Source organism: Anomaloglossus baeobatrachus, chromosome 2 (assembly GCF_048569485.1).
Source record: "Anomaloglossus baeobatrachus isolate aAnoBae1 chromosome 2, aAnoBae1.hap1, whole genome shotgun sequence".
NCBI lineage: Eukaryota > Metazoa > Chordata > Amphibia > Anura > Aromobatidae > Anomaloglossus > Anomaloglossus baeobatrachus.
Window position 1 is genome coordinate 798,388,632 of NC_134354.1, and position 13,815 is coordinate 798,402,446.

Consider the following 13,815-nt stretch of genomic DNA (forward strand, 5'->3'; position numbering starts at 1 on the left):
ATTGTTTAACTCCATATCAGCATAGATTTATGAAGGATCGCTCCTGTCACACTAACCTGATCAGCTTCTATGAGGATGTAAGCTCTCACATGGACCGAGGAGAATCATTGGATGTCATTTATCTCGACTTCAGTAAAGCATTTGACACTGTCCCACATAAAAGACTGCTAAGTAAAATGAGAAAGCTTGGGCTCGGGGAAAATGTGTGTAGATGGGTAGGTAGCTGACTTAGTGATAGAAAACAAAGAGTGGTTATTAATGGTGCATACTCAGATTGGGCCAGGGTTACTAGTGGGGTGCCACAGGGGTCTGTACTGGGCCCTCTACTATTTAATATATTTATTAATGATCTGGTGGATGGTTTACAGAGTAAAATATCAGTATTTGCAGATGATACAAAACTATGTAAGGTAGTTAACACAAAGGAGGACAGTTTGCAACTACAGATGGATTTGAGTAAATTGGAGAATTGGGCTGAAAAATGGCAAATGAGGTGTAATACAGATAAGTGTAAGGTTATGCACATGGGAAGGAGAAACAGATGCTACGATTACTTACTAAATGGGAAACTGCTGGGGAAATCAGACATGGAAAAAGACTTAGGCATCTTAGTGAATAAGAATCTAAATTGGAGTGCCCAGTGTCAGGCAGCAGCCACCAAAGCAAATAGGGTGATGGGATGCATTAGAAGAGGTCTGGGGGCACGAGATGAAAACATCATTCTCCCTCTGTACAAATCCCTCGTCAGACCACACTTGGAGGATTGTGTGCAATTTTGGGCGCCAGTGCTCAAGAAAGACATTACTGAACTTGAAAGGGTTCAGAGGCGGGCTACTAAAATAATAAATGGAATGGGTGCATTACAATACACGGAAAGGTTATCAAAATTAGGTCTATTTACTCTAGAAAAGAGAAGACTTAGGGGAGACCTAATAAATATGTACAAATATATCAGAGGGCCATATAGAGATCTCTCCCATGATCTGTTTGTACCAAGGACTATGACAAGAACAAGGGAGCATTCTCTGCGATTGGAGGAAAGAAAATTCCTACATCAGCATAAAAGAGGGTTCTTCACGGTAAGAGCAGTGAGGCTCTGGAACTCTCTTCCTGAGGAAGTGGTGATGGCCACTCACTGAATGAATTTAAGAGAGGAATGGAGGCTTTTCTTGATAGCAAAAGTATAGAAGGTTATAAATAGCATAATCTTACAGGTAGATAGAAGAGCGACCAAGATTATTAGAGGAATGGGTGGGCTGCAATACCAAGACAGGTTATTAAACTTGGGGTTATTTAGTTTGGAAAAACGAAGGCTTAGGGGGGATCTAATCACAATGTATAAATATATGAGGGGACAGTACAGAGACCTTTCCAAAGATCTCTTTACACCTAGGCCTGCGACTGGAACACGGGGGCATCCGCTACGTCTTGAGGAAAGAAGGTTTATTCATAATCACAGATGAGGATTCTTTACTGTACGAGCAGTGAGACTATGGAACTCTCTGCCGCATGATGTTGTAATGAGTGATCACTACTAACATTTAAGCAGAGCCTGGACGCCTTTCTTGAAAAATGTAATATTACCAGTTATGTATATTAGATTTTATGACAGGGTATTGATCCAGGGAACTAGTCTGATTGCCGGATGTGGACGAAGGAAGGACATTTTTTCCCCCATTGGAACTTGTTTGCCACATTGGGGTTTTTTTTTTACCTTCCTCTGGATCAACATGTTAGGATACGGGGTGAACTAGATGGACTTAGAGTCTCCCTTCAACCTTAAAACTATGAAACTATTACCAATACATAGTGATTAAACACAACCACATACAAGAGAGTAATACCGCCACACCATAATTAGACCACATAGTAACCAAATATTACCACATACAAGGGAGAAATACCACGATACTATGACCAGACTACTAAATAATGCTAAATACAAGAGACAAATACAACCAAACGATGAAAAGACCACATATTACTACTACACAGGGACTAGAAAGGAAGAAAGAAAACGACCAAAGTCCTGTACATTACAACCACATTTTTTATTGATAAGAGCAGGGAGATAGACACCACAGTGTACAATATAAAAACAATATCAAAAGAACAATGGATGCCCTTATAAATAATCACCATATAAGCAGAAAACCGCATAAGAAGCAGGTAACAATTATATCCTTAATTCACACCACACGATACTTGTAAATATGTAAATTCATATACCATATGGTAAAATTCATGTGCAAAAACTCAGTAATAGCATAGAGGAGTAATACATCAATTATTATAAAGGAGGGCAAACAGGCCATATATAGTGATGGATTAATATATAACAAAATAATCCCCTAAGAGGATTTAAATATTGATACAATGATCATAAACAACCATAAATCGAAGCCTGTAAGACTACATAGGGATTGCATATAACCAATCCAACCACTAGGTGTCAGTAAACCATAGATTGAGGCCTGTATAACTACATAGAGATTTCATATAATTAGCCCAACCACTAGGTGTCAGTGGTAGCCAACCCTCATAAGTCTCCAAAAGGATAAGATTTTAAAGATAATGATAGTACAATTATCTGCACATAAGAAAGGTCAAACAAGTCCAATCACGCCCTACGCGTGTTTCGGCAACGCCTTCATCCAGGGGCCGATATAACATGAATTGAGAGTAATCATGTGGGTAAATCAATCACCAATTATATATATATATACTACACAGTGACGAATACTACAATAAATGATCATGAATAAAAACCACAATACTAATAACATTAATATTACCATCAGTGGCATTATACACAGGAGCTCTGTATATAGTGTCAGTGTACAGCTAATACAGTGATCACAGATCTGTATATAGGTAACGCCCCCCCCCATCCCTGTGCCGTGTACCAATGCCCCCCCATCCTTGTGCAGTGTAGGAATGGGCCCCCATCCTTTAGTAATGTCCTCACTCCAGTCCCCTTCCTATCCCCTATTATGCCGTTGTTCGCACACACACGTTAGCATAAGTTCACACTGCGTTTTTTTGATGCTGCGTTTGTGCGTTTTTGCGGCAAAAAACACACAAAACCGCACCCGCGGCAAAAAATGCGGCAAAAATACGCATGTGTTTTTGCCGCGTTTTGCTGCGTTTTTGCTCATTGCGTTTTTATATCAGTGAACAATGCCATTAAAGATTGTTGACGGAAAAAGAAAAAAGGTCTGATGTCATTTCTTTCTTAAATATGTTCTTCATTCTCCACTAGTGTATGCAGGAGAGCAGACAGCTGCAGAACAAGGCTCAGCATACTCCCTCCAGGACTCTATGCTGGAGGGAGAGGCAGGGGGAGCAGAACTACAAGGCTCGGCATACTCCATCCACTAGTGTATGCAGGAGAGCAGACAACAGCAGCTGCAGAACTACAAGGCTCAGCATCCTCCATCCAGGACTGTATGCAGGAGTTTTTTGCCCCCCAAAAAAATGACGTGGGCTTCGCCATATTTTTGTATGCTAGCCAGGTACAGCAGGCAGGTACGGGCTGTCCCCAACCCCCAGCTGCCTATTTGTACCCGGCTGGGAACCAAAAATATAGGGAAGCCCTTTTTTTTCATTTAATGAATTTCATGAAATAATAAAAAAAAAATATGACGTGGGCTTCGCCCAATTTTTGTGTGCAGCCAGGTACAACTAGGCAGCTGGGGATTGGAATCCGCAGTGCAGGGTGCCCAAGCTCTCTGGCCACCCCCGCTGCGAATTGCAGTCCGCAGCCACCCCAGAAAATGGCGTTTTCATAGAAGCGCCATCTTATGGCGCTGTATCCAACTCTTCCAGCTGCCCTGATGCCGGGTGGCTTGCTGGGTAATAATAGGGTTAGGGCTAGCTGTATATTATCAACTGGCCCTAAGCCCAAAATTCATGGTGTCACGCCAATATTAGACATGGCCACCATGAATTTCTAGTAAAGATAAAAAAAACACAACACACAGAAAAATATTTTTATTAGAAAAAAAATACAAACACAATTAGTGACTCCATCTTTATTGATAGAAAGAACCCCCCTCTGCAGTAATCCTGGGTTAAGGGTCCCGCGCCGTCCAATTCGGATCCAATATCATCTGATCGGTTTGCTGGAAGGCAAAGCAATCAGATAATGTGTCAGGTTCAAGGGCCTGAATCACATGACACATCAGCTGATTGCATAAAAGCTGTTTATACAATCAGATGATGCATTAGTGGAAAAAAAAACAACAAAACTACTCACTTCTGTCACGCAGTGTCGGACTGGCTACCGGAGGAATCTCCAGTAATGCCAGGCCTGGATTCAGGTACCTTGCATTACACTCCGAAGCTCTCACCTGAGCTCCGGAGTGCAGCCGAGACTGTACAGCGAGCGCCGAGTGATTGATTCTCTGGCGCTTGCGGCTCAGTTTATGTCAGCTGCAGACAGGCCGGGCTGATCTCCGTTGCTCTCACCTGAACTTCGGAGATCACCCCGGCCTGACTGCAGCTGTCATGAACTGACTGCAAGCGCCGGGGAATCAGTCACTCGGCGCTCGCGGTACAGTCAAAACCGCCGCGAAAAACGCACTGTGTGAACTTACCCTTATTCTCACCTGTTCTCCGTTCCTGCGCTGTCCTTACCTTATCAGTCCGCAGGCTCACAGACCCCTCCATGATCTCGTCCTCTGCACGGAGCCGCCGCCACAGGATGCCATCATGGCTTTACTGCAGTTAAATGGCTTTGCGGCGCCGTAAAGCATTTAACTACAGTAAAGCTATGAAGTCACCTGCAGCGGCGGCTTTGTGCAGAGGACGGGATCACCGAGGGGTCTATGTCCTGCGGTCTGGAAGAAGCGGATGGAGGGAACGAGGAGGAGAGGAGAGGTGAGAATGTATATTTTTTTTTTCTTCGGCTCTGCTGAGAGCTTACCTGCAGCCCTGCGCCTCAGTCCTGTCACCGGCCGCACTGTTCACATGTATGCGCGTCTGAGAGATGCGCGTACATTTGAATAGCGGCGCGGTCTGCAGCACAGGTCTGGGACCTCCGCAGTGCAGGACCTGTGGTGACATCACATGACTGTGATGTCACCATAGGCCCTTCTGCAGCCGAGCAAACTGCAGCGATAGAACAGAACTTGTGCTATCGCTGATGTTTGTGATTGAAAAGCTGGGGGGCCCTCAGAGCGTGGGAGGGGGGCCCATCAGAGCGTGAGGGCCCTGCCCAGTCTGCCCGCATATACCGCCGTCCCCGAGAAACCGGCAGCCGGACGGCGCTATACACTGCCCGGCCCCCGCACTATATAAGGCACAGGGGCCCATTGAGGGCCCGGGGCCTACCGGGGGATTCCACGGTACCCCGGCGGGCCAGACCGAGCCTGCTAGGAAGTCCTCAGCACAGACCTTTGGAGGCTTGGTCTCCTGATTGTCTAGGGTGGATGACAGGGTCTGAAGCTGAGCTACCTGCAGTTGGTGGTTACTCTCCGCCCGTCGTTCTGCAGCCTCATGCCCTGCTTGCCAATCTGCCTGTCGTTCTGCGTCCTAATGCTCTGCCCGACACTTTGTCATGATGAAAGGGTAGGCTTCCCAGTTTCGAGCTTGGAATTTGGCCAGAACAGCCTGTAGAAGGGCTGGGAGGATGGGCAGGTGGTAAGCTACCCACTCAGAGCCAGGGGGTAAGTGGTCCGCTGCAGAGCCAGGTGGTGCGCTGTCCACTGCAGAGCCGTTACCTGGTTCCGTGCCCTGGGCCCTTTTTGTAATGGGGATATTTATAGGGGAGAATATGATAATGTTCACTTGTGACGCCACTTGCGGTGTTGCGGCTAAGCTGCAGAATGTCTCTACTGGGGCTGATGGTATTGCAGCTAGTATGTTAGTGCCTCCGCAAGTAGGGTATTGCCCCAGCGGGTGTATGGTGCAGTGGGCATCAGAATACGGAGTCCAGATAGGTACTCAGTGCAACTGGTTTACTAACTTTGGGACATTAACTGGATACCCGAGGCCGGCTGGTTTCGCCTCCAGGTCCCCTTCATCCCAGTGCCAGTTTGGTTCTCTGGTACCTTCTTCCCCTGCACCTGTCTCTGGTAAGTAAGTCCCCGTGGTATGGAACACTGGGGGTCCCCGGTTTGTGGTTTGTCTACTTCTGTCCGCCTGATGGTAGCGTGAACCCTGTGGGGTTGAAGTCTCTGGTCCTGTCTCCGGTTCTCCCTTTGCTACTGAGGCTTCGGATTCTTTAGGGTCAGTGACGTCCTTGATGGTCCCCTTGCTGTGCAGGTGTTAACAGGTCGGCTTGAAGCTCTTTCCTGTCCTAGGGTCCCGTACCCTGTCGGTGCGTAGTTCCGGGAGTACTCTACTGGCAACCACCTCTCCTGGGCACCAGGTCAGGACGTTGCTCCGTCACACCTTCACACTCCTGCTGTCAACTCTAGACTGACTACTCTCCATCGTTTGCCCCTCCCACCTGGTCAACTAGTGGACTGGAGTGGCTCCACCTCTAGGTGGCCTTCTACTAGTCCTACCCTAGCTGGGTACCATTGTATGGGGGGTTGTTGGGGAAAACTGGGGTTACCTGGGTTCTTGGTGTTACCGGCACTGGGGTTCTGGGTCCCTAAGGGGGTAGGCTCTGCATCCTTTTGGGGATGCAGAGCCTTGTAGCACCTTGAGGGGTTCAGGGGCGCTACATATATATACATACCAACACCGAAAAAGACATTCTGTAATACCCCACAAGACCGAGGATTGAGAACTCTGGGGATCGGGGATGATGGGAGTAGTGATATGTCAGCATTAGATACAATATGGGGGATAAGTACATGAGGAGCAGAGTCGGGGAGAGGTCAGTGGTCTGTGGACCCCTCCTTCTCCAGAGCTGGGCAGAGGTCAGTGGTCTGTGGACCCCTCCTTCTCCAGAGCTGGGCAGAGGTCAGTGGTCTGTGGACCTCTCCTTCTCCAGAGCTGGGCAGAGGTCAGTGGTCTGTGGACCTCTCCTTCTCCAGAGCTGGGCAGAGGTCAGTGGTCTGTGGACCTCTCCTTCTCCAGAGCTGGGCAGAGGTCAGTGGTCTGTGGACCTCTCCTTCTCCAGAGCTGGGCAGAGGTCAGAGGTCTGTGGACCTCTCCTTCTCCAGAGCTGGGCAGAGGTCAGTGGTCTGTGGACCTCTCCTTCTCCAGAGCTGGGCAGAGGTAAGTGGTCTGTGGACCTCTCCTTCTCCAGAGCTGGGCAGAGGTCAGTGGTCTGTGGACCTCTCCTTCTCCAGAGCTGGGCAGAGGTCAGTGGTCTGTGGACCCCTCCTTCTCCAGAGCTGGGCAGAGGTCAGTGGTCTGTGGACCCCTCCTTCTGCAGAGGGCATAGGTCAGTGATCTGGGGACCCCTCCTTCTCCAGATCCGGGCAGAGGTCAGTGGTCTGTGGACCCCTCCTTCTCCAGAGTCAGGCAGAGGTCAGTGATCTGGGGACCCCTCCTTCTCCAGAGTCAGGCAGAGGTCAGTGATCTGGGGACCCCTCCTTCTCCAGAGTCAGGCAGAGGTCAGTGGTCTCTGGACCTCTCCTTCTTCTCCTCTTCTCTGCACTCAGTCTTCCTGGACTACTCCCATCTTCTCCTCACTGTCCGCCCCCTCCTGCTAATGAGCTGAGAGGAAATCACTAATCCTGACCTCAGTCATCGCAGGAGGAGAAGAGACGCAGCCATGAGTGAGTACCGGGAGCATCACTACACTGCAGCACCACTGACCCCAGGAGCTGACACTCCACCACACACTGCAGCACCACTGACCCCAGGAGCTGACACTCCACCACACACTGCAGCACCACTGACCCCAGGAGCTGACACTCCACCACACACTGCAGAACCACTGACCCCAGGAGCTGACACTCCACCACACACTGCAGCACCACTGACCCCAGGAGCTGACACTCCATCACACACTGCAGCACCACTGACCCCAGGAGCTGACACTCCATCACTACACTGCAGCACCACTGACCCCAGGAGCTGACACTCCATCACACACTGCAGCACCACTGACCCCAGGAGCTGACACTCCATCACTACACTGCAGCACCACTGACCCCAGGAGCTGACACTCCATCACTACACTGCAGCACCACTGACCCCAGGAGCTGACACTCCATCACTACACTGCAGCACCACTGACCCCAGGAGCTGACACTCCATCACTACACTGCAGCACCACTGACCCCAGGAGCTGACACTCCACCACACACTGCAGAACCACTGACCCCAGGAGCTGACACTCCATCACTACACTGCAGCACCACTGACCCCAGGAGCTGACACTCCATCACTACACTGCAGCACCACTGACCCCAGGAGCTGACACTCCATCACTACACTGCAGCACCACTGACCCCAGGAGCTGACACTCCATCACTACACTGCAGCACCACTGACCCCAGGAGCTGACACTCCATCACTACACTGCAGCACCACTGACCCCAGGAGCTGACACTCCATCAGCCACCACTGACCCCAGGAGCTGACACTCCATCACTACACTGCAGCCCCACTGACACCAGGAGCTGACACTCCACCACACACTGCAGAACCACTGACCCCAGGAGCTGACACTCCATCACTACACTGCAGCACCACTGACCCCAGGAGCTGACACTCCATCACTACACTGCAGCACCACTGACCCCAGGAGCTGACACTCCATCACTACACTGCAGCACCACTGACCCCAGGAGCTGACACTCCACCACACACTGCAGCACCACTGACCCCAGGAGCTGACACTCCATCACTACACTGCAGCTCCACTGACCCCAGGAGCTGACACTCCATCACTACACTGCAGCACCACTGACCCCAGGAGCTGACACTCCATCACTACACTGCAGCACCACTGACCCCAGGAGCTGACACTCCATCACTACACTGCAGCACCACTGACCCCAGGAGCTGACACTCCATCAGCCACCACTGACCCCAGGAGCTGACACTCCATCACTACACTGCAGCACCACTGACCCCAGGAGCTGACACTCCATCAGCCACCACTGACCCCAGGAGCTGACACTCCATCAGCCACCACTGACCCCAGGAGCTGACACTCCATCACTACACTGCAGCACCACTGACCCCAGGAGCTTACACTCCATCACACACTGCAGCACCACTGACCCCAGGAGCTGACACTCCATCACTACACTGCAGCACCACTGACCCCAGGAGCTGACACTCCACCACACACTGCAGCACCACTGACCCCAGGAGCTGACACTCCATCACTACACTGCAGCACCACTGACCCCAGGAGCTGACACTCCATCACTACACTGCAGCACCACTGACCCCAGGAGCTGACACTCCATCACTACACTGCAGCACCACTGACCCCAGGAGCTGACACTCCATCAGACACTGCAGCCACCACTGACCCCAGGAGCTGACACTCCATCACTACACTGCAGCCACCACTGACCCCAGGAGCTGACACTCCATCACTACACTGCAGCACCACTGACCCCAGGAGCTGACACTCCACCACACACTGCAGAACCACTGACCCCAGGAGCTGACACTCCATCACTACACTGCAGCACCACTGACCCCAGGAGCTGACACTCCATCACTACACTGCAGCACCACTGACCCCAGGAGCTGACACTCCATCACTACACTGCAGCACCACTGACCCCAGGAGCTGACACTCCATCACTACACTGCAGCACCACTGACCCCAGGAGCTGACACTCCATCACTACACTGCAGCACCACTGACCCCAGGAGCTGACACTCCACCACACACTGCAGCACCACTGACCCCAGGAGCTGACACTCCATCACTACACTGCAGCACCACTGACCCCAGGAGCTGACACTCCACCACACACTGCAGAACCACTGACCCCAGGAGCTGACACTCCATCACTACACTGCAGCACCACTGACCCCAGGAGCTGACACTCCATCACTACACTGCAGCACCACTGACCCCAGGAGCTGACACTCCATCACTACACTGCAGCACCACTGACCCCAGGAGCTGACACTCCATCACTACACTGCAGCACCACTGACCCCAGGAGCTGACACTCCATCACTACACTGCAGCACCACTGACCCCAGGAGCTGACACTCCACCACACACTGCAGCACCACTGACCCCAGGAGCTGACACTCCATCACTACACTGCAGCACCACTGACCCCAGGAGCTGACACTCCATCAGCCACCACTGACCCCAGGAGCTGACACTCCATCACTACACTGCAGCACCACTGACCCCAGGAGCTGACACTCCACCACACACTGCAGAACCACTGACCCCAGGAGCTGACACTCCATCACTACACTGCAGCACCACTGACCCCAGGAGCTGACACTCCATCACTACACTGCAGCACCACTGACCCCAGGAGCTGACACTCCACCACACACTGCAGCACCACTGACCCCAGGAGCTGACACTCCATCACTACACTGCAGCACCACTGACCCCAGGAGCTGACACTCCATCAGCCACCACTGACCCCAGGAGCTGACACTCCATCACTACACTGCAGCACCACTGACCCCAGGAGCTGACACTCCATCAGCCACCACTGACCCCAGGAGCTGACACTCCATCAGCCACCACTGACCCCAGGAGCTGACACTCCATCACTACACTGCAGCACCACTGACCCCAGGAGCTTACACTCCATCACACACTGCAGCACCACTGACCCCAGGAGCTGACACTCCATCACTACACTGCAGCACCACTGACCCCAGGAGCTGACACTCCATCACTACACTGCAGCACCACTGACCCCAGGAGCTGACACTCCACCACACACTGCAGCACCACTGACCCCAGGAGCTGACACTCCATCACTACACTGCAGCACCACTGACCCCAGGAGCTGACAATCCATCACTACACTGCAGCACCACTGACCCCAGGAGCTGACACTCCATCACTACACTGCAGCACCACTGACCCCAGGAGCTGACAATCCATCACTACACTGCAGCACCACTGACCCCAGGAGCTGACACTCCATCACTACACTGCAGCACCACTGACCCCAGGAGCTGACACTCCATCAGACACTGCAGCCACCACTGACCCCAGGAGCTGACACTCCATCACTACACTGCAGCCACCACTGACCCCAGGAGCTGACACTCCATCACTACACTGCAGCACCACTGACCCCAGGAGCTGACACTCCATCACTACACTGCAGCACCACTGACCCCAGGAGCTGACACTCCATCACTACACTGCAGCACCACTGACCCCAGGAGCTGACACTCCATCACACACTGCAGCACCACTGACCCCAGGAGCTGACACTCCATCACTACACTGCAGCACCACTGACCCCAGGAGCTGACACTCCACCACACACTGCAGCACCACTGACCCCAGGAGCTGACACTCCACCACACACTGCAGCACCACTGACCCCAGGAGCTGACACTCCACCACACACTGCAGCACTACTTACCCCAGGAGCTGACACTCCATCACTACACTGCAGCACCACTGACCCCAGGAGCTGACACTCCATCACACACTGCAGCACCACTGACCCCAGGAGCTGACACTCCATCACACACTGCAGCACCACTGACCCCAGGAGCTGACACTCCATCACTACACTGCAGCACCACTGACCCCAGGAGCTGACACTCCATCACTACACTGCAGCACCACTGACCCCAGGAGCTGACACTCCATCACACACTGCAGCACCACTGACCCCAGGAGCTGACACTCCATCACACACTGCAGCACCACTGACCCCAGGAGCTGACACTCCATCACTACACTGCAGCATCACTGACCCCAGGAGCTGACACTCCATCACTACACTGCAGCACCACTGACCCCAGGAGCTGACACTCCATCACTACACTGCAGCACCACTGACCCCAGGAGCTGACACTCCATCACTACACTGCAGCACCACTGATCCCAGGAGCTGACACTCCATCACACACTGCAGCACCACTGACCCCAGGAGCTGACACTCCATCACACACTGCAGACACCACTGACCCCAGGAGCTGACACTCCACCACACACTGCAGACACCACTGACCCCAGGAGCTGACACTCCATCACACACTGCAGCACCACTGACCCCAGGAGCTGACACTCCATCACACACTGCAGCACCACTGACCCCAGGAGCTGACACTCCATCACACACTGCAGCACCACTGACCCCAGGAGCTGACACTCCATCACATAACACATCATCCTCTTACTGCTGACCTACATTAGGGTTTTATAATCACTGGGAAATATTCACTGATGAACTTCTGCGACAACTAATTCTGCTCCACCTGTAACAGGCAGAGGATGTATCCGCACTTTACAGAAAAGTGGTCCTTACAATTGTCTGTGACACCTTCTGGATGAGATTAACTCTGTGTAGAGCTCTGGTTCTCAGAAGTCCTGTGGAGAGACTGTCAAGGAGGATGAGTATGAAGGAGGATGAGTATGAAGGATGATGAGTATGGAGGAGGATGAGTATGGAGGAGGATGAGTATGGAGGAGGATGAGTATGGAGGAGGATGAGTATGGAGGAGGATGAGTATGGAGGAGGATGAGTATGGAGGAGGATTAGTATGAAGGAGGATGAGTATGGAGGAGGATGAGTATGGAGGAGGATGAGTATGGAGGAGGATGAGTATGGAGGAGGATGAGTATGGAGGAGGATGAGTATGGAGGAGGATGAGTATGGAGGAGGATTAGTATGAAGGAGGATGAGTATGGAGGAGGATTAGTATGGAGGAGGATGAGTATGGAGGAGGATTAGTATGGAGGAGGATGAGTATGGAGGAGGATTAGTATAGAGGAGGATGAGTATGGAGGAGGATGAGTATGGAGGAGGATGAGTATGGAGGAGGATTAGTATAGAGGAGGATGAGTATGGAGGAGGATGAGTATGGAGGAGGATTAGTATGGAGGAGGATGAGTATGGAGGAGGGTGAGTATGGAGGAGGATGAGTATGGAGGAGGATTAGTATGGAGCAGGATTAGTATGGAGGAGGATTAGTATGGAGGAGGATGAGTATGGAGGAGGGTGAGTATGGAGGAGGATGAGTATGAAGGAGGATGAGTATGGAGGAGGATGAGTATGGAGGAGGATGAGTATGGAGAAGGATGAGTATGGAGGAGGGTGAGTATGGAGGAGGATGAGTATGAAGGAGGATGAGTATGAAGGAGGATGAGTATGGAGGAGGATGAGTATGGAGGAGGATGAGTATGGAGGAGGGTGAGTATGAAGGAGGATGAGTATGAAGGAGGATGAGTATGGAGGAGGATGAGTATGGAGGAGGGTGAGTATGAAGGAGGATGAGTATGAAGGAGGATGAGTATGAAGGAGGATGAGTATGAATGAGGATGAGTATGGAGGAGGATGAGTATGGAGGAGGGTGAGTATGGAGGAGGGTGAGTATGGAGGAGGGTGAGTATGAAGGAGGATGAGTATGGAGGAGGATGAGTATGAAGGAGGATGAGTATGAAGGAGGATGAGTATGGAGGAGGATGAGTATGGAGGAGGATGAGTATGGAGGAGGGTGAGTATGGAGGAGGGTGAGTATGGAGGAGGAAGACTATGGAGGAGGATGAGTATGGAGGAGGGTGAGTATAAAGGAGGATGAGTATGAAGGAGGATGAGTATGGAGGAGGATGAGTATGGAGGAGGATGAGTATGGAGGAGGATGAGTATGGAGGAGGATGAGTATGGAGGAGGGTGAGTATGAAGGAGGATGAGTATGGAGGAGGATGAGTATGAAGGAGGATGAGTATGGAGGAGGGTGAGTATGGAGGAGGATGAGTATGGAGGACGATGAGTA

At 51.6% G+C, this 13,815-nt stretch overlaps 1 protein-coding gene across 1 annotated transcript in view; it reads left to right on the top strand.

Moving 5' to 3' along the window:
* Positions 1–7,661: 7,661 nt before the first annotated feature.
* The window catches only part of LOC142290785 (olfactory receptor 56A4-like), a 101,634-nt gene continuing 95,480 nt past the window's right edge, over positions 7,662–13,815 (top strand). Inside the window, exon 1 of the mRNA XM_075334786.1 lies at positions 7,662–7,679. Within this exon, the coding sequence (XP_075190901.1) occupies positions 7,676–7,679 (4 nt within the window). The 5' untranslated portion in view covers positions 7,662–7,675. The remainder of the gene's footprint in view (positions 7,680–13,815) is intronic.